We start from the raw sequence: 18,446 nt of genomic DNA, 5'->3' as shown, positions 1-18,446 counted from the left end.
CAATCGAAGCGTATTTTTCATTTATTTATGTGTCAAATTTATATTTGTGTTATTTATAAATGTACCGTTATGTATACAGAGGTACAAACTCGCATTACACATTTATTCCGTGATCATACGCCCATAAATTATTTATTAAATCCATTTTGTCCAGCTGCAGATGTCCAGCAAATTTTTATCAATAAATATATGTTAAGTAACAGGTGACAGTGTTAATTACAATTCTCCACAAGTAGCTCAAAAACAGGTTAAGGTTTTAGTAAGCAGAGACTAACGGATGACCTGATAAGGGCGGCGGGTGTCCGATGGATGCACGTCGCGTCCGACCGGCTATTCTGGAAATCTTTGGGGAGAGCTATGTTCAGCAGTGGAAGTCTTCCAGCTGATAAGGAAGCAGAAACTGAAAACATTATTATTCAAATGTAAACAACATATTATTTTAATTTATAATCGAGATACTAATACGCGATGTTAGTATAAAAATGTAAATGTAGTAAAAAAATGTTAAGTATTGCATTTGTATTTTGCAAAAGTTATTTCAATAAAGCATGAGAATACTGCAATGAATACTTCTTTGAATTACAATTATTTTTACCTGTAGTTACAATTGAAATAATAATGTGATAACCCTAAGCAGCGAGAGACGTGTAGCTATTGACTCGGCAAACAGGCGGGAGTTGCACTACTGGTCTTATTATAGGTACTGTGGTTCTAGATTCAAGAGTCATTTGAGTTTCGTCGGTAAGTTATATCGTGAGGAAACTACACAAAATCGTAAAGATTCCATAGCTATACGCCTGATTAACATGGAATTTATGCGTATTAATGGGACATGTAAAGGTTAATATTCAGATATCCAAACTAATAGCAGTAGAGCTCCTTGTAAAAGAGTTCGTCCAGGGAAGTGCCACCTTACCTATTTCGGCCGCCAAGCAGTGAGCATTACTGTGTTCCGGTTTTGAAGGGCAAGGGTGCTGGTGAAATTATAGGCACATGTGACTTGTCAACTTGTGACGGGTGCAATGGCAGTGCACGATCTTTGCGATTTAAATCTCTGAGTGGCACAGTCTGTTGAGTGAATAGTCTGTGATTCTGAGAGGATAGGCGTGTCGCTTACATCAGGCGCATGACTTGTTCATCCCGTCACTTAATATTATAAAAAAAAACTAATATTATAAATGGGATACAATTAGCGAACCGAAAAGTTTTGATGAATAGAGATAGTTGGGACTTAGGACCTAAAAAGCCGTGGTAGCCTAATAGTTTGTCATACCGCTAATAATCTATTTATTTATACGCAGGCACGGTATGCTGAAATTGCTGGTTCGAATCTAGCCGAATCAAAGAAATTTTTCTTAGTATTCGATCTATGTACTAATAATAATTATAACAAACTTGTGAAGTAATTTCACAAAAAATAATTGAAGATCATATTACTAAAAGTACCTATTACAGTCATAACAGTTATTTACAGTTCACAACCTTTTTAAATCAACCCTAAGCAATACAAAGTCAAAATAAGGATGGCTAGTTATAAAGGCATACTTACTAATCTATCTAAACACAGGCACGTATACATACGCCCCAGTGATCATTAAGAAAGATGGTTTGAAGGTCTCTACGTAAGCTGTTTTACATAAATATATATGTAGATGTACACAAATGTGGTGAAGTGGGATAAAATAAACTTCGAGGTTGAGGGTAGAATCATTGATTTGTCTCTTGGGGTAAATCAAATATTCGTGAGTACTTTGGCTGAGTATTTACGTATAGTTGTATATACTATGTATGCTTGGTGATATTTTTTAACCTAGTGATATTTTAAGGGATAATAATTTGACTCCAATTAACTTATACTACTATTGGAATTTATTTTCGAAAGACATAGTGTTGACAGCATGTATGTTCTTTGAACTGTCCCATACATTTTTAAAACTTGTATGGTGTAAATCACGAAATAAAAATGTCACTCTTATAACCGTACCGTGGCCGAATCATGCTGAACTACCACGCAGAGGACCCGGGTTCGATTCCCGGGCCGGAAGAAATATTTGTATGGCCTACATTTATTTTTCTCGTGAGTTCGGGTGTAATTTGTGGATGTCTATGTGTGTGTCTATGGCACCCGCGATGTAGGATTTTTCTAGTGCATGGCTATGAGTATCTGTGTGTGCGTAATTATTGCAAATTATTGAAAAAAGGTAGAAGAATACTGGTATACTTTAAATACTTTTTTCTACACCTGTACTTTAATCTCCCAATTATAATTTCAAAATCCATATCACAAAGGCACTCTTTTTAGATCTGTATCAAAATTCTATTGTCTATGGTACTCGTACATGAACTGAAAAGTTTCACGGGCAACAAAGGAAAAAATTCAATAACGTTCTGTACACAGAACTAATAATGAGTTTCAAAAAGAACGTCGTATTTTTGCTAATTAAAATATCAAAGCCTCTTGATAGGTTAAATTGGCGTACAGGTTTGACCTTTATAAAAAAAAATATTGGTTAAAATACTAGCCGTATTAAGCCACTTCTAGTCCACCTCTTTGGTTTTGTGTTTTGTAGCGTTTGTTTGACTTTCTTTTGAGTTCGTTGTCGTAGATTGTTAATAAAATATACATTAACTATTGATTGAGTTTCATTATTTTATTTATTCGCAGAAAAAGTATTCATTAAAAATCATTACATAAAATGGTTTTAAAATCTCGTACTTATTAGGTACCTACTTAGGTCACTCGGCAATGCGTTGTGGCCTAAACGCGGTACTCGGCTTTAAAAAACCTCATTATGCAACAATTGAATAAAATACTACAATGTTCCTTACATCTCTCTCATCTTTGCACCTGGATCGCCAGTTTTTTGATCGAGCGGAGCATTAAAGTTGCGTTAGACGGTTTCTGCTCGGACTCCATGCTCATCAACGCTGGCGTTCCCCAGGGGTCAGTGCTATCACCAACCCTGTTTATCCTGCATATCAATGATATGTTACTGACAAGTAACATTCATTGCTATGCGGATGACAGTACTGGTGATACCTTTTATACTGGCCGTGCAAATATGACCCAACAGGAAGTGGTAGAAGGAAGAGCACAACTTGTGTCTGAAATCGAGACCTCACTGGAGCAAGTCTCCGTATGGGGCCGACAAAATCTTGTCCGCTTTAACCCCATAAAGACACAAGTTTGCGCGTTCTCCGCTAAGAAAACTCCATTTGTTATAGCGCCTAAGTTCCAAGGCACTCCCCTCGTCACCTCTAATAGTATAGGCATCCTTGGCGTCGACATCTCGAACGAAGTCCAGTTTCGGGGTCATTTGGAGAATAAAGCCAAAATGGCTTCTAAAAAGATTGGTGTGCTCAACAGAGCGAAGCGGTGTTTCACATCGGGGCACCGGCTTTTGCTATACAAAGCTCAGGTTCGGCCCCATATGGAATACTGCTCGCACCTCTGGGCTGGAGCACCCAAGTATCAGCTTGATCCACTTGACTCCATCCAACGTCGGGCTGTTCGAATTGTCGACGACCCTATGCTTACAGACGGTTTAGAGCCCCTTAGTTTGCGGAGAGATGTTGGCTCTCTATGTGTGTTCTACCGTCTGTATAACGGGGAGTGCTCAGACGAACTCTTTGAGTTGGTGCCTCCGTCACTCTTTTACCACTGCACGACCCGCCGAAGGAGAAGACTCCATCCCCACTTCCTCGATGCTTGGCACGTCACGACCACTCGAGCATCTCGTTCGTTCCTTCCCCGAACCAGTAAGATGTGGAATGGCCTTCCTCCTGAAGTGTTCCCCTTGCGCTATAACATGGAGTTCTTCGAAAGACGTGTAAACAAGGTTCTCCGGAGTCGGCAACGCATGGGTGATGCCTCTGGTATTGCTCGTGTCCATGGGCGACAATGACCACCTCCCATCAAGTGGCTTGTCTGCTCGTTTGCCTACTAGTTAACATAAAAAAAAAACATCTTACAAAAGTTGACTTAAAGAATCAAAATAACTGACCGGATTTTCCCGTTACAATTGTTTTTAAAGCATATTCACCCCTACTCCGAGACAAAGACAACCTCGCCATATATTGATTTCAAACCGGATCTTTCTTGGAGAAATCGATAATATAGGCTCAGTTTCCATCACCATAAAGTTGTACTTGCTTGAAAAACTTAACAAATTAATAAATATTACATATGAATCTGAAAGTCATTTTTGGCAATTCTACAGTTATTAGTTTAATAATGAAAAGTCATGGCGTGACTGGATCATAACATATCGGACCCATGTTATAATAAATATTCACATGTGTCAAGTCATAAAAATTACATGAACTACATGAAGAATTGAATTGAATAAATTGAAACACATTATGTATTTATTAGCAGTAGAGCTCCTTGTGAAAGAGTTCGTCCAGGGAAGTACTGCCACCTTACCTATTTCTGCCGTTAAACAGTAATGTTAGCATTATTGTGTTCCAGTTTTGAAGGGTATGGGTGCTGGTGAAATTACAGGCACATGGGCGCAGTGGCAGTGCCCTTCAGATCTTTTCGATCACAACTTGTTCGTCCTGTCTTTTGATACTATTAAAAAAATGTATGCTTAAGTGCAATTTTATAACTCTCTTTCTCTCTCTTGTATAACTATTTAAGCATTAATAAGTTACCGATCAATTTCGTTCGTAGGAATTAAATTTCTGTCCTAAAAAGTTGTCATTTGCAGATGTAACATCGTTACGCCACGAGTGCAAAATGTAGAAGTACTAAGTAAACTTAATAAGTGACACAAAGACGTCGTACTACGGTCACGTCATGAGGAACGATAAGTACCTACAAGTTACTCCAGCTTATCATACAGGGTGAAATTGCTAAAGGCACTCTTGGTTGAAGACTCAAACTCAATAAACATTTATTTAATTGGTAAGCAAATTACACTTGTAATCGTCATATTGTCAAGTTACAACCCTGTACACTGGCTGATCTAGGGTCAGAACATGAACTTATAAGGTTCATGTGCGCGCACAGGTTATAGTGCTCTTTTCGTATACCCTAAGCGCCCAGTTACACGAAAAAAAAATTAAAAATTTTCGCGCGGTTCCCGCACCTTCTTGTACATTAATGGCAAATCTGAATTCTATTTACTAGGCAACAACATTGAAATTCCTCTGAATAATACAACCGCGCGTTAAAACGTAAAAGCTAAACAAATAGAACGTATTTTGCCATGACAGTCCGCTCTTCGGGCGGCGGCGCGGCAGTCGCGCGGCGACCGCGCGGTTGTATTATTCAAAGGTCTGATCTTTAGGTTGTAAATTTACGATCTGTTTTTATTGAATAAAATACTATTATTATATAATAACGAAGGATTTTGAAGTTTAAGATATTACCTCATTATCCTGCGGTTGTTTACAAGGTAATATCAAAATACACCATTCGTCGATACAAGTGAACGTACAAAATAATGGTCGCTACATTGCATAACGTCTATAAACTTTAATGCTTCATTAAGCTCCATGTTGTCTTAAGCTGTGCTTTGATAAAGTAAAATACAATATTACAGCTCGAAATATTACATTTTAAGAACGTTTCTGCACTCGCTGTTAGTCACAAAACGACTGTAATTCAAGGTTTAATTATCGGAGTCGTCGTTTTCTTATTAAATATATATAAATAAATCGAATTCAATTTACAACTCCGTTATTAAGCTGAGGCAGTACAAATGAATAGACATCGGGCACTTCAGATATATCAGTAATTAATCATTTAGAATTTCAAGCATTTACAGATTGTCATTTTAGATTTCATTCATTATGACAGAAAGACGTTTTGGGATTGAATATTTTAACGTATTTGTTTCTAACGACCCGGAGAGTACGTAGCAAGTGTGACGTATTAATTAGATTTCTAATTAAGAAGAACATTACAATGAGCAAAGTGATTAAAAAATATATGAATTTGAGGTTTTTTTTATGATACCAAGCGTCGAGACGAACAAATGGTGCATCTGGTAGTAAGCGACACGCCTGTCCATGATAATTATTGTGCTACTCAGAGCTTTAAACCACAACAATCTGAGGAGCACTGCCTGGTCTCAAGGTAATCCCTGAGACATAAGTTTACCCGTGAAAACCGAAATGCAGTAATACTTACATTACAACTTGGCGGCAGAAATAGGTAAGGTGGCAGTCTTCCTTGGACGAACTCTTTTACAAAGAGCTCTACTAAAATGCACGTAAGGATGAAATACCTTTCATACGCTTTGTATTAAAATTTAAATTAGTGCACCATTGGAATGTTGAGATTAGGTTCATTTTTACACTTCTTGCTCGTGGTCCACCTGACTAGGACCACGGGTAATTATTTCTTCCCGTAGATCACATCTTACGTATAAAATAGAAAAACTGAAAACTAATATTGGTGGTGGTCCACCTCATGGTTCTGACATTACTTTCTCGATTGACCTCAATACCAAACCGAGGATGTCCTTAACGTAGCTACGTTAAAAGAATGAACAGGTGTGTATTAAAAATCTGGTACGAGTGAAAGAAGTGAATAATTCTTCTCTATAAATGGTCTTCATCTTTACGCTCTTTTAACCTAAACTGTACTTCATCTTTACAATGCGAGAGTGAAGCGGTTACTTATGTGTCACGAAACACAGGAGCAAATGAAGCCGTCGCCCAAGATAATGTAGAACTCCACTTCAGAGTATAACTAGCTGATATACCTACTGCTGCACTATAATCGTTGTTTCGTCTTCAACCTACTGCCCCTCCAGTCTTGGTCTACAACCGCGGTCTAGGCAAAAGCCTAGTTGCCTTCAGTCCTGCGCCTCTGTCTTCAGCCTCCAGCTCATCTTGCCTTCATCTTCTTCTATTTTTTTACCTACACGCTCCATTACTCGCTCTCCTACGTCCTATTACCTTTACATTATTTTTTTTTAGTATACAAAAGTGTTGTTTATTTAGTGATTCTCCATTCCTATAATTCTACAGTTCATTATCCCTTCAAAATCTTTAGCGTCCCACACAATTTATTTTATAATATTAGATGAAATTCTCCTCGTTTTTCTGTTTAAAATCTTTAACCACTTTGTAATATTCAGACAATGTAAAGTGGTTTAAGATTTAATTACAATTTGTATTCATACAGTTGTAGATAACGGGTTCTTTCACCCCATTAACAGTAGAAGTGCGACTCATAAATCATTGTGTATTAGAATAAAAAACCTCATTCGTATAATGATCTTGTAGGACAAAGAAAAAACATCTTTTATTGCTGAGAATCTACACGATGTGAGAAGGCTCAATATGATAATGATTGAGTTCTTCTCATCATGATTGGTTTAGGCCATAGTGTACCACGCTGGTCAAATGGTGTTGCCAATGCAAGACAAAAAAACGTAAGTGGCGAAAGTAATGCGAAAGGCGAAAGGTTCGAAAGTAATGCCAGTCTTGGTCTTGGTCTTATGTCAGTACGCCTGGTCTAGGTCTAGGTTCTCGGTATTTACTTCAAAATATGTTCATCGATACAATAGCTTTTCGCGCCATAACAACCAATCAACTTTGTTCTTAGATGAAACAGCGGTTTTGATACCGATGTTAGGAAACATCTATCAGTATTGATATTGATTAGAAACCAAAAAAAACAATACCTAACGGTAATGTCTGAATTTCAAGTAACTGCGAGACGCAAGATTTTCCTAGACCCAGTATCGTTCTTCCTGAAATCTTTCAGGATCGGTCTCGGCTTTGGGTTTTGTTACATTAGGTAGTCCTGATCTCGCAAAACTATGGTCAATTGTGGCTTGAGTCGACGTTTCCTGTCTTCGAAGAGCTATTATATCCAAGTTTCTCAACAAAAACATTTCTCCAAAAACTCATTAATCACGCTAACCCTCTTATTATTATTTCTTTTTATTATTATTATTATTTCATTCCTCTATACTAATTCATATTGGAATTTTTAAATAAATTTGGACATTTTAGTTTTTTTTTTAAACTAAGCAGACTAATTAAATTTATTTTATTATTCGGTTTTTGTGACTGATTCAATGACATGAGTCGAGTGTATAAATTATTGCATGTCTACAAATAAAAAATCATAAAAACTTCGGATACCACAAGACGGATCACAGTCATTCAAAATGCCTTCTTTTAACGCCTTTATATCCTGTGTAGCACAAAGAAATAAATGAATTTGCATTTGAATTTTAATAAATTCTGAGACGTCGCGTGATATATAGAAAATTGGGAAATGAGCTTTCTCTCAATTTTTCGGTTTTAACAAAGATTTAACCTTCTTCTCTCCGATTCCAATCATTTAATTCATTGCTTAAATTCTTTCTCACTGCCGTATAGACAATCCACTTTACGTTTTTGATCCCTGAATGCAGACTTTTCAATTCTATTTGCTTTATATAATAATGTGTGTTACACAATGTACAAAGATCAGACGTCAGTTAGTTCATATGATATTCTAGCTTACACCACTGCTGGTCGTCAGTTTGATGCAAGGCAGTGCACTGCAATACTATGTAATTTAAAATGGTGCAGCTGTGACTGTCCGTTTCCTGTCGCCTTCCTGAGTTTATTAGTTTTCTTAATTAAGACAGTAACGTGAAAACAGCTCGCAGGTTAAGTAATAAATGTTGCTTTATAATTTATTTGGCCTAAAACGCTTACAAATTTGACGCTAATAGACGTGATGGTAGCGATCTCATAAACCATAACCTCAGTACAGAGTATTAAAACAAACCGACCTCAAAAGTCATAGACCTCCAAGTTTGCCACACTTAAGGTCCATTTAGATGGAGAGAGTTTATCGCACGCTTCGTAACGAAAAATCGTCCGCGATTATCGCTAGCAATAATCGCCATAAGATTATCGTATCATAATGTTTACATTAAGGCAAGAACTAAAATCTCGCTTACGATTATGTCATACGAGATTCGCAAGCAACTTAATCGCCTCCTCGACAGTTTACACAGATAAATATGTAGTAAGGAGATTCTTGCTTACGAGTTTTCGACTTGTCTAAACTCGATCTCGTATGACATTTTTTCAAGTTCATACGATAATCCTACAAATCGGTTCGAACCGTTTTCAGTGCGACAAATGTCATTCGAGTTCGATGATTACTGTGTTATTGACTATGGATATACCAAAACTAGATGGCGTGCGTTGCGCCGGGCCCGCGAGTGCTTTCTTTGAGACTCGTGTGTCAGGTTGGGAGTTGAAATTTATATTTCAGCAGATAATCTACTTTGGTTGAGATTGAGTGGGAGGGATCTGCGAAGATTCAGAAAAGTCAATTGTTTATGGCGGCTATCATGAATTTGCCAGATTGGAAAATTTTTGATCCCGGTAGAACCTGACCAGGGTCCTTGACGAATTTTGTTTGAAAGTCATACACCCATATCTGACGCTTTCACCGGGCCGTTTATCAGGCCAGGTCGACTTGGATGTTGCATGTTGCGCTGGGCCGCTAAAGCGGCCCGCGAGGGCTGTGTGACTTTAAAAGTAGGAAAGACTTCGTCTGTCGGTTGATGATTACTTTGGTTTCATTGGTGATTGATATAGTTCCCCAAAATGTATATGGCGACCATTTTACTTTCCGAATTTCCAATATATTTCACTTATTGCAAAAACTACCCAGGGTGTGGATCAACATTTGTTTAGAGACCTCGGGGCCAAGACGTATACTGTGGCCGGGCAGCTGGGGTTCTACCTAATGCGAAGCACTTTTCGAAGGTTTGGTACTTTGTGATACTCATCAAATCCACCCAACCATTATTCGCATATATCACTCTTATACATCCGCTCTTCTTCTGGGAGAAAACTGCTGGTCATAAAACCGAAAATTCACTTGTGCGGCGGCCATCTTGGTTAATGGCGGAATTAAATTTTCGATCGTAGATCATGAAGATGTCAAATTTCAGTGGGATCGGAGCACTTTTACTTCGGGTCGCCATTTTGAGTCTGCAGTTGGCTCGTCCTATTCTGTACGACATGTGTTTGAGCGCCTCATGTCTATCTCCAATCCTCGCCGAGATGTAGGCATCGGAACTTGTTTTTGAATTTCGAATTTTTTTCACTCCCGGTAGAAACTGCCCAGGGTGTGGATAAATATTTGTTAGGAGACTTTGAGCCAAGACGCATACTTTGGCCAGGCAGCTGGGGTCCTACCTGATGTACCGAACTTTAATGAATGAAGATGAAGATGATGCACTTTCCGAAGTACCGAGGTACCTTTTGATACTCACCAAACCCGTCCGACCTCATTTTATACATCTCTTATTTTTTATATATCTCCGACATCATTTTTCCCCACCCGGCCTTCTTCTGGGAGAAAAACAACGCCAAAGGGCAGAACATTCACATGTATGGCGGCCATCTTGGAAAATGGCGAAATCAAAATTTTGACCGCATATTCGTATTATGGGCCCACAGACACGGCCGGATGCCAAATTTCAGCCGGATCGGACCACTTTTTTTTGGGACCCCATTTTGAGGCGGCCATTTTGAAAAATTTCTGTCACCGGCAGTCGGCCCCCGCCGCTTTCTATGACATTTGGTCAAGAACTCCCCGCCCATCTCCAATACTCGCCGAGCTATGAGGCTCTGAAATTTGTATGGCGGCCATCTTGTTTCTTTGATTTTCGAACATTTTTTACTTTCTGCAGAAATTGACCAAGGTGTATCTCATAAATATTATAGTTTTTATAATAGTATTATAGTTTTTGCAGGCCGTTGACCACTTGTTTACATTTCCCACATTCAGGTCTTCGCATATTTGATTCTTTGCCTTGGAGCCTACCCGCGTACAACGATATAAATATCTTTTTTCTATCATACCGGGAAGTATGTGTTCTATTTTTCTAAGTGAGTCAGGATAATAATAATTATTATTATTAAATAATGACGCTGATAATATTAAGTTCATTGCACTGTACAGAAATATATATTTCTTTGTACTTTTTTTAACATTGTATAACATTTCTTAAACCCAGAATTTATTTTCGTTCTCATTTCATTCATTCTTGTCATAGAAAAGCAGTGACAATCAAAACACCCTCGCGCACTGCACTCATGTTAGCAACTGGCTGGCACAAAAACTCGAAATACGATTGTTGCTTTCAAGTTCTGTTTACACGGAGACGTTCAATATTCAAAGGCGAGGCGATTATCGCTCACGTGGACGGTCGATAATCGCGAATGTTTAGACAAGGAAAGCTTTTTATATTCTTTCGATAATCGTATCTTCTAGACGAGAAACTCTCTCCATCTAAATGGGCCTTTAGGGGTGGAATATTTTCTTCAAATTCAAATGGGACCACTACTGAGGTACTTTCTTTCCAACAAAAAAAGAATCATAAAGTCGGTTCACAAGTTATCGAGTAACATACGTATAAAAAAAGCATACAGTCGAATTGAGAACCTCCTCCTTTTTTGAAGTTGGTTAAATAAATTAAGAGAAATCTCTGATCGTCGACGTTAGGTATTCCATAATATTGTTGCTATATCTGTTGACCTAAGCGAGATCGTACTGGTTTAAGAAGTTCATATTTCGTAGTTTTATAGACATATCTTTTGAATACAAGGAATTCGCACTTTTTCTATAAATAATATTTTAGCGTACAGTCCAAATGTACGAATTGTTAAGACTGAACTACTAAAATCTTTTAAAATAACTTAAAACGGACCAACACGGGGACCTTCGACGTTAATTATCAGATCGTGTTTAATTGAATACAGGAACAAACTTCGTTTTTGGATCGCGTTTTTGAGATACTTCGATTAAGATATGAAGTTGGATGTTTTAGGTTGAGTAGTAATTATCATTACATAAATAAATATAAATATTAGACAAAGTCACAAACGTTGTCCTGATCCCAAAGTAACTAAAGCGCTTGTGTTATGGAACTCGGAAACAACAACGGTAGCTCAAGTACCCGAGATAATAGTAGAAAAGTTAGTTTTCTACATTAACCTGGCCGGGGACCGAACAGTTCAGGGGTCTCAGAGATGGCGACACCATGAAAATTGGTGTGCAAGCCACACGATCACGGACGATCGTCATTGGTGTATCCTATGACAACCCTGTCCACGGGCTCATCTGGAGTCAGGACCTGAACTTATAAAATTTCTGTGCTAGCACAGGTTATAATGCTCTTGCCGCATAACCAGGAGGTTGAAAGAGATGGTCACTATAATCAAAACTTAATTGCAAAGATATGGGACAGGTCTCTTCTACGTCACATGAAAATTTAATGCCAACAGAGTTGACAGTGGTGGAGCAGAAAAGAATGCTCAATTTCCTATCCTCTCAATCAAGCTTTAAATAACACATCCAATAAATTGGAAAACCACCAAACAACCTAATCAAACGAGCAAAAAATCTGGTTTTATTTAACCGCAAAACTATGTTATCTCACCTTATCTACTATGTATAGTTAAAGTACTCATAATATTATTTGTTTTGTAAACACATTTGTTACGATAATCTTTACACGTGATTGGTTTGATTACATAATGTTTATTGGCTATTTGTTTAACATTACACTCGAAGATAATGTAATACACCTCGGCTTTCGGTCAGAAAAGATACCACAGTGATTGAAGACCCGTCTCACCATTGTATCCTACCAACAATGGCATACGGAACCGAAACATGGACGCTTAAGGAAACTGTGCACAGAATACGAGTTGCGCAAAGGGCAATAGAGCACGCCATGCTCGGTACCACACAAAGTTCAAGACGTTGGGGACCGTGTTATAGACCTTAACTGGAGTTGGGCAGGGCACCTGGTTAGACATGGTTATGGCCACTGAAGTAAGGGTGTGACGGAGTGGTGGCCAAGGTTGGCGAGTTGGCAAGTTTGGTATGTCCAAAGAAATCCGAGTCGTCCAATTGCACTTGGGTGGACGACATAAGGAAAGACCAGAGACGCATAGGACCGGAAAGTTTGCCAGCAGCGAAAGGAGGCCTATACCCCCTGCAGTCGATAATACAGAGCTGAAAATGATGAATAATACCAGCCCGCTACACCAGTTACAAGGACTCAAGATAGGAAATTTCTTGTGCTATGATTACTAGGGCATCGAAACTAATTACGGAGCACTACTAAGAACATCCAGACATAACCCAATTTAAAAGATGTTTATTTTTATTGAATATCATAATGTGTTTACATGATATTATTTTTTTTGTGAAAATACTCCACAGAAAAGTCCCTTCGATCCGACTGGATATGAATTAGTGTCTGCTGTCTCAACTTGGCTACCGCTCTTACCAGTTGGTCGTTTGAGTTACGAATCGAGCCAGCAAATTTTACCAATTTCTCAATGTGCTTGTTACGGATCTTTGTATTGGATTTAAATGTCATTTTTGTTGTGCCACCTGTGAGAACTTATGAAAGTTTCATCACTCAGCCAAGTACCTTTACAGCTACCAAAAGACTGGCAGAGATGTCGCTATATTAATTGAAATATTTACTTTTATTTAATATCATTTGACTGCTTCCGTGGCCGAACGGTTACCACAGTGCACTGCCGCGCAGAGGTCCCGAGTTCGATTCCCGGACCGGGAGAAATATTTGTATGGCCTACATTTATTTCTGTCGTGAGCTTGGGTGTAATTTGGTGTTGTCTATGTGTGTGTCCATGGCACCCGCGATACAGGGTTTCCCTAGTGCAGGGCTATGTTGAGTGTGTGCGTTATTATTATTATCATGATGTTTTAACTACCATGATATTCTGATTATGAATACAAAGATCGAACTTACAGAAAAACTTCGTCGACCCGGTGGGTCTTGAAACCACGTTCATGCTGCACCATAGCATTGCTCTAACTAACTGACCTACGGGTCCAATTACCGAGCCGTCGAAATTTTCCTATGTGTTTTTGCTGCAGATATTTTTACTGGCTTTCGGCATTCGTCGCCGCTAGTGATATCTGATGAGAGATTGTTGAATAACCTTCTCACCGCAGCCGATATCTTTACAAATCCCACCGGGTCTATGACGATTTTCTGTTTATATCATTTTTGTATTTATAATTTAACAAAACAAGTGGGGTTATTTCACAAAAATCTCAACAAATACCGTGATATTCATCATGTTTTTTTGTGAAAATACTGCACTAGCCTGTCATTATTATTTATACAAAGATCGACCGAACAAAGAAAAATTCGATCTGATTGGAACATCATGAAACATGATATTCATAAAAATAAAATACTGATGTAATTCTACCAACACCAGAAGTTCTGTCCATTAATTTCCTACCAGAGACCCCATACATCTGTGTTGATCTCGGATACAAAAATGTATGACTCACTGACAAAATATTTTTGAAAGATCGATTTCTGTCAACAGCTCCTGCTTCAAATAAACATTGGCTGTAACAAATCAACGACGTGTCATTTAAATAAATCAAAATTGTTATTCAACGGAAAACGTACCGACGTATTCTAATACTACACCATGTAAATTGTAGTAAACTGATTTGCAAGTGTTATTTATGCTAAACGTTTTCATCTTCGACTATAATAAATAACAAGTAGAAATTGTGTCTGAACTAACATTTTTGAGGATATTTCTTACAAGCTTGAGAACTTTTAGGTGTCAAATTCATTATTAATAAAAATTACCCCATAAAATTGCTACTTAGCAATAATGTACATTAGGTCATTATTTTTCATTATTCAAATTTTTTTAATGTGCTATAGAGAAACTTCTTTCATTAATTCAATATCAATCAAGAAAGGGCAGATCGTCAATCTTTTATTACTAAAGAAGGGGGAGCACTTTAGATGTTTAAATTGCATTGGGGCCACAAAGAAGTAAATTCTTGAGACAAATGTCTATTTACAAAGACCAACTTCCAAAGTTTCTTACGAATGAGTAGTAGTAGCAGTGTTAATCAATGCGACGACTTGAAATGTAATTTGCTTACATATGAGATAAGGATAATTTTAGAAATAAGGATTATTAGTTGTTTCTATGTTACCAATTGAAGGGACGAACAAGTCGTTGGCCTGCACGACGCGCCTGTCCATACCGCATAGTTTCTAAAGTTGACATCCCTAATCAAGATTGACAAACCTTTCACAGATTTGTTTACGCTTTACGAAGACTAAGGCAAACTGTCTCGCGAGAACAGCTACGATTCGTCCGTGCTCAGCTACGGTCTTGTACTATGGGGTAACTCAGTAATCTTAGAAAGAGCGTTTAAGGTCCAGAAGAAGTGTATTCGAGCAATTTGCGGTGCGTGGTTCGATGACAGTTGCAAACCGCTGTTCAAAAGGCTGAACATTAATCTTTGTCATGCATGTACATTGCGGATAGCTGCGTATTTGTCAACTCTCATCCTCAATATTTTAAAACACGCGGTGAAGTCATAGGCAAACTAGAGCAAAAATTATGAATCTCTTACATCTCTATCAGTCTCGTTGCCATAAAGTAATTTATAAGAATAACTGCTTCAACATGTGTATAATTATTTACAATAAATTACCAAACAAAATTAAATTGTTACAAAGACATACTTTTAAATTAAAATTGACAAAATGGCTTTTGACACATTGCTTCTATAGTAATAAAGAATACTTAGAGTTTACAAATTCATTACATTAATTAGAAACTATAGAGACTAAACATTGAATCCCATTAATATTTGCACATCTGCTTGCGGGTTGAATACAATATACCTAATTTTACTTAAGACCTTTGTAATTACTGTATTCTGGCAAATAAGCGTATTCTAATTATTAATAACTAGTGGAGTAATTTCACAAAAAATAATTGAATATCAATTCAATAAAAATTTAATTAAAGCGTATTCTATTCTATTCTATTCTATTCTGTTCTACTTTAACCCTACTCGTATCTCTGATATTTGGTCTCTGTAACATTACACAAATGCATTTCAGATAAACACTGCAGCTGCGGCTGCTTTTACACACAAATTATTATTAAACTGTCAGTGGGTTATTTAGTAGTGAGCTGTGACAAGACGTGACCTAGAGTAATAAGTAATAAAATCTTTAATAAATACCAAATAAACGTAAATTTATAATCATATGAAAATCACTTATTCAACCAACGTGTCCTGCCCGCAATGATTTTTTTAATTATACCAGTGACGGGACGAACAAGTCGTGCGCGTGTACGTAACAGTTGCAGTGCCACTTAGAGCTTTAAATCGCAAATATCTGAGGAGCACAACCACTGCGCTCTACCCTGAGACATAAGTTGGTACGTCTCATGTGACTGTAATTACACCAGCACCCTTACGCTTCATAATCAGATCGCAATAATGCTCACGTTAGTGCTTGGCGGCAGAAATAGGTAAGGTGGCAAAGTTTAGAAAGAACTCTACTGCTACCAAAATTTAATTTAATTAATAAGTACAATGCTTGAAATGTACATGTAGGAGAAAGTTCGAGCTTTCAAAGTTCTTTCAAAACGGCGGGAGTCTCAAACCAGCTTGGCTAATCCCAGCGTGGTGTGCTATGCTCGTTATCATTATTATGCTATAGTGTACCTTCTCTTTCGAAGGAACCCGTGCAGTGGAAAGCGTATGTATTTCTACCATTTTTTAATTAAAAAATAAATGCGAATTTGACCTGCATCTCATCTGATGGAAAGTGACGATGGAGCATGCACACTTGAATAATGCCTATTTACTTTTACCTTTAAAAGGCCCAATTTACACCATTCAGTGAGTATACCATGTCTGCAGGTAGGGAATTCCATTTCATAGCCTTTCGCCATGTAAAATGTGGTACATGTGGGAACGCTTCATACGAAACCTTTTAATATTCACGACTTAGTGGTGGAATCGCAGCGTACATCTAATCCCCCGATGATGGAAAAGGGAAGGCGGAATTAAATAATAATAATAACATAATATAATGACGCACACACTCAAAGCCCCGCACTAGAGAAACCCTGTGTCGTGTGTGCCACGGACACACAGATAGACATCCACAAATTACACCCAAACTCACGAAGAGAAATAAATGTAGGCCATACAAATATTTTTACCGACTCAGGAATCGAACCTGATACCTCTGCGTGGCAGTCTGGCATGGTAACCGTTCGGCCAAGGAGGCAGTCAAAAAAAAAAAAATAATAATCTTTATTTTCACTTCATAGTTTACAGTGTACACATACATTATTTGATATATGTTATAGGCAACAACCTTTGCAGAGTTGGTGCCAGAACTAGGTTGAACCTGTTATTCAGATCGCCACCTCTGAAAAAATTTGTAACATTTCACTGATTTTTCTTCTTCTTATATTATAATAGTATAAATTTCTTATTGTATTTTTATGTCGTGGCGTTTTGTAATGAATAGTTTCTATTCTATTCTTAAACCTAAGTGTCTCTGTAGGGACTCTAAGACAAAATGAATAGTATGTCGTGCTAAGCTTCTTTCGTGCACCCCATTTCTTTTAATTTACTCATTAGCACCATTTTATTTCTAGAGTCCTAGCAATACAACTTGAAATAAGGTATGCAGAAAACGTAATATTATTTTATTTCTAGCGTCATATGCAGCAACGACATTTGTTAAATTTGACATTTTTAGTAGCAGTAGGCTCCTTGTGAAAGAGTTCGTCCAGGTTAGTAATGCCACCTTACCAATTTCTGCCGTCAAGCAGTAATATTACTATTATTGTGTTCCGGTTTTGAAGGGTGTTGGTGAAATTACAGGCACATGGGAATGTCCAAAACTTACGTCTCAGGGTGACTTGATGCTATAAAAAAAACATTGGAAGAGGATTGCAAGTGGTTTTTTGGAGAAGGAAAGAATTTTTTCTTAAGTTGATACATTTTAGACACGATTATAAACATTAATTAGTGTTACGTGATCAATGGAGTCTGGTAGCAGTGTTATCGAGAACCCACATATCTATTACATTTTCTTTTCCAGTAACTATCAAATAAACAAGGTTATTTTGAAAATACTAATCTTAAAGGTCTAGATCAGTGGCATCATGAACAACAACTTTGGTTCCATGACTTTTGACAAAACATAATAAATGTACCAAAAATTAACTTTTAATTTTTTTTGCTATATCCATTGACTTACAATTATATGGACGTCGGGTCCGCGCTAAAAGTGTCCGAACTTATAGGGCGTTAAAATCGTATACAGAGCGTCATTCACGCTTTAGTCTTCGTTTGTTCGACTGACAGCGAAGCAAGCAAAATTAGACAGTACTGCGATGCCATTACAATTTAAATTCAACGTTTTAGCTTTTTCATATTCCTTTATATGTCACTATGTTTAAATAGGTTGACTTGGGACATTTTTTTCGTAGTTTTTGTATTAGACCCATCGTCCATTTATTTGTAAGTCAATGGCTATATCAGACACTTTTTAGAACTATATCTTCTTGCGTTTTGCATAGTTAAGTACCACCGTTTAGAGTGTTAGTTACAT

General features: G+C 37.5%; 2 protein-coding genes across 2 annotated transcripts in view; both read left to right on the top strand.

The window, feature by feature from the left end:
* Nucleotides 1-18,446, top strand: part of LOC113231013 (high affinity cAMP-specific and IBMX-insensitive 3',5'-cyclic phosphodiesterase 8) — a 448,718-nt gene that overhangs the window by 6,920 nt on the left and 423,352 nt on the right. The gene's annotated exons all lie outside the window — the stretch shown is intronic.
* Nucleotides 3,063-4,747, top strand: LOC113230846. Its single transcript, XM_026464945.1, has 2 exons — nt 3,063-3,558; nt 4,713-4,747. Exons 1-2 carry the CDS (start codon nt 3,063-3,065, stop codon nt 4,745-4,747), a joined length of 531 nt encoding a protein of 176 aa, XP_026320730.1.

This window comes from Hyposmocoma kahamanoa, unplaced genomic scaffold (genome assembly GCF_003589595.1).
Source record: "Hyposmocoma kahamanoa isolate Upper Pololo Valley unplaced genomic scaffold, ASM358959v1 64, whole genome shotgun sequence".
NCBI lineage: Eukaryota > Metazoa > Arthropoda > Insecta > Lepidoptera > Cosmopterigidae > Hyposmocoma > Hyposmocoma kahamanoa.
Note: the sequence above shows the minus strand (reverse complement) of the source record. Positions and strands in the feature narration are given on the sequence as shown.

Coding starts and splice junctions, on each gene's coding strand:
- LOC113230846 (XM_026464945.1), top strand. CDS start 3,063: ATGACCCAACAGGAAGTGGTAGAAGGAAGAGCACAACTTGTGTCTGAA. Junction 3,559..4,712: donor AGACGGTTTAGAGCCCCTTA/GTTTGCGGAGAG, acceptor TGTCATTTGCAG/ATGTAACATCGTTACGCCAC.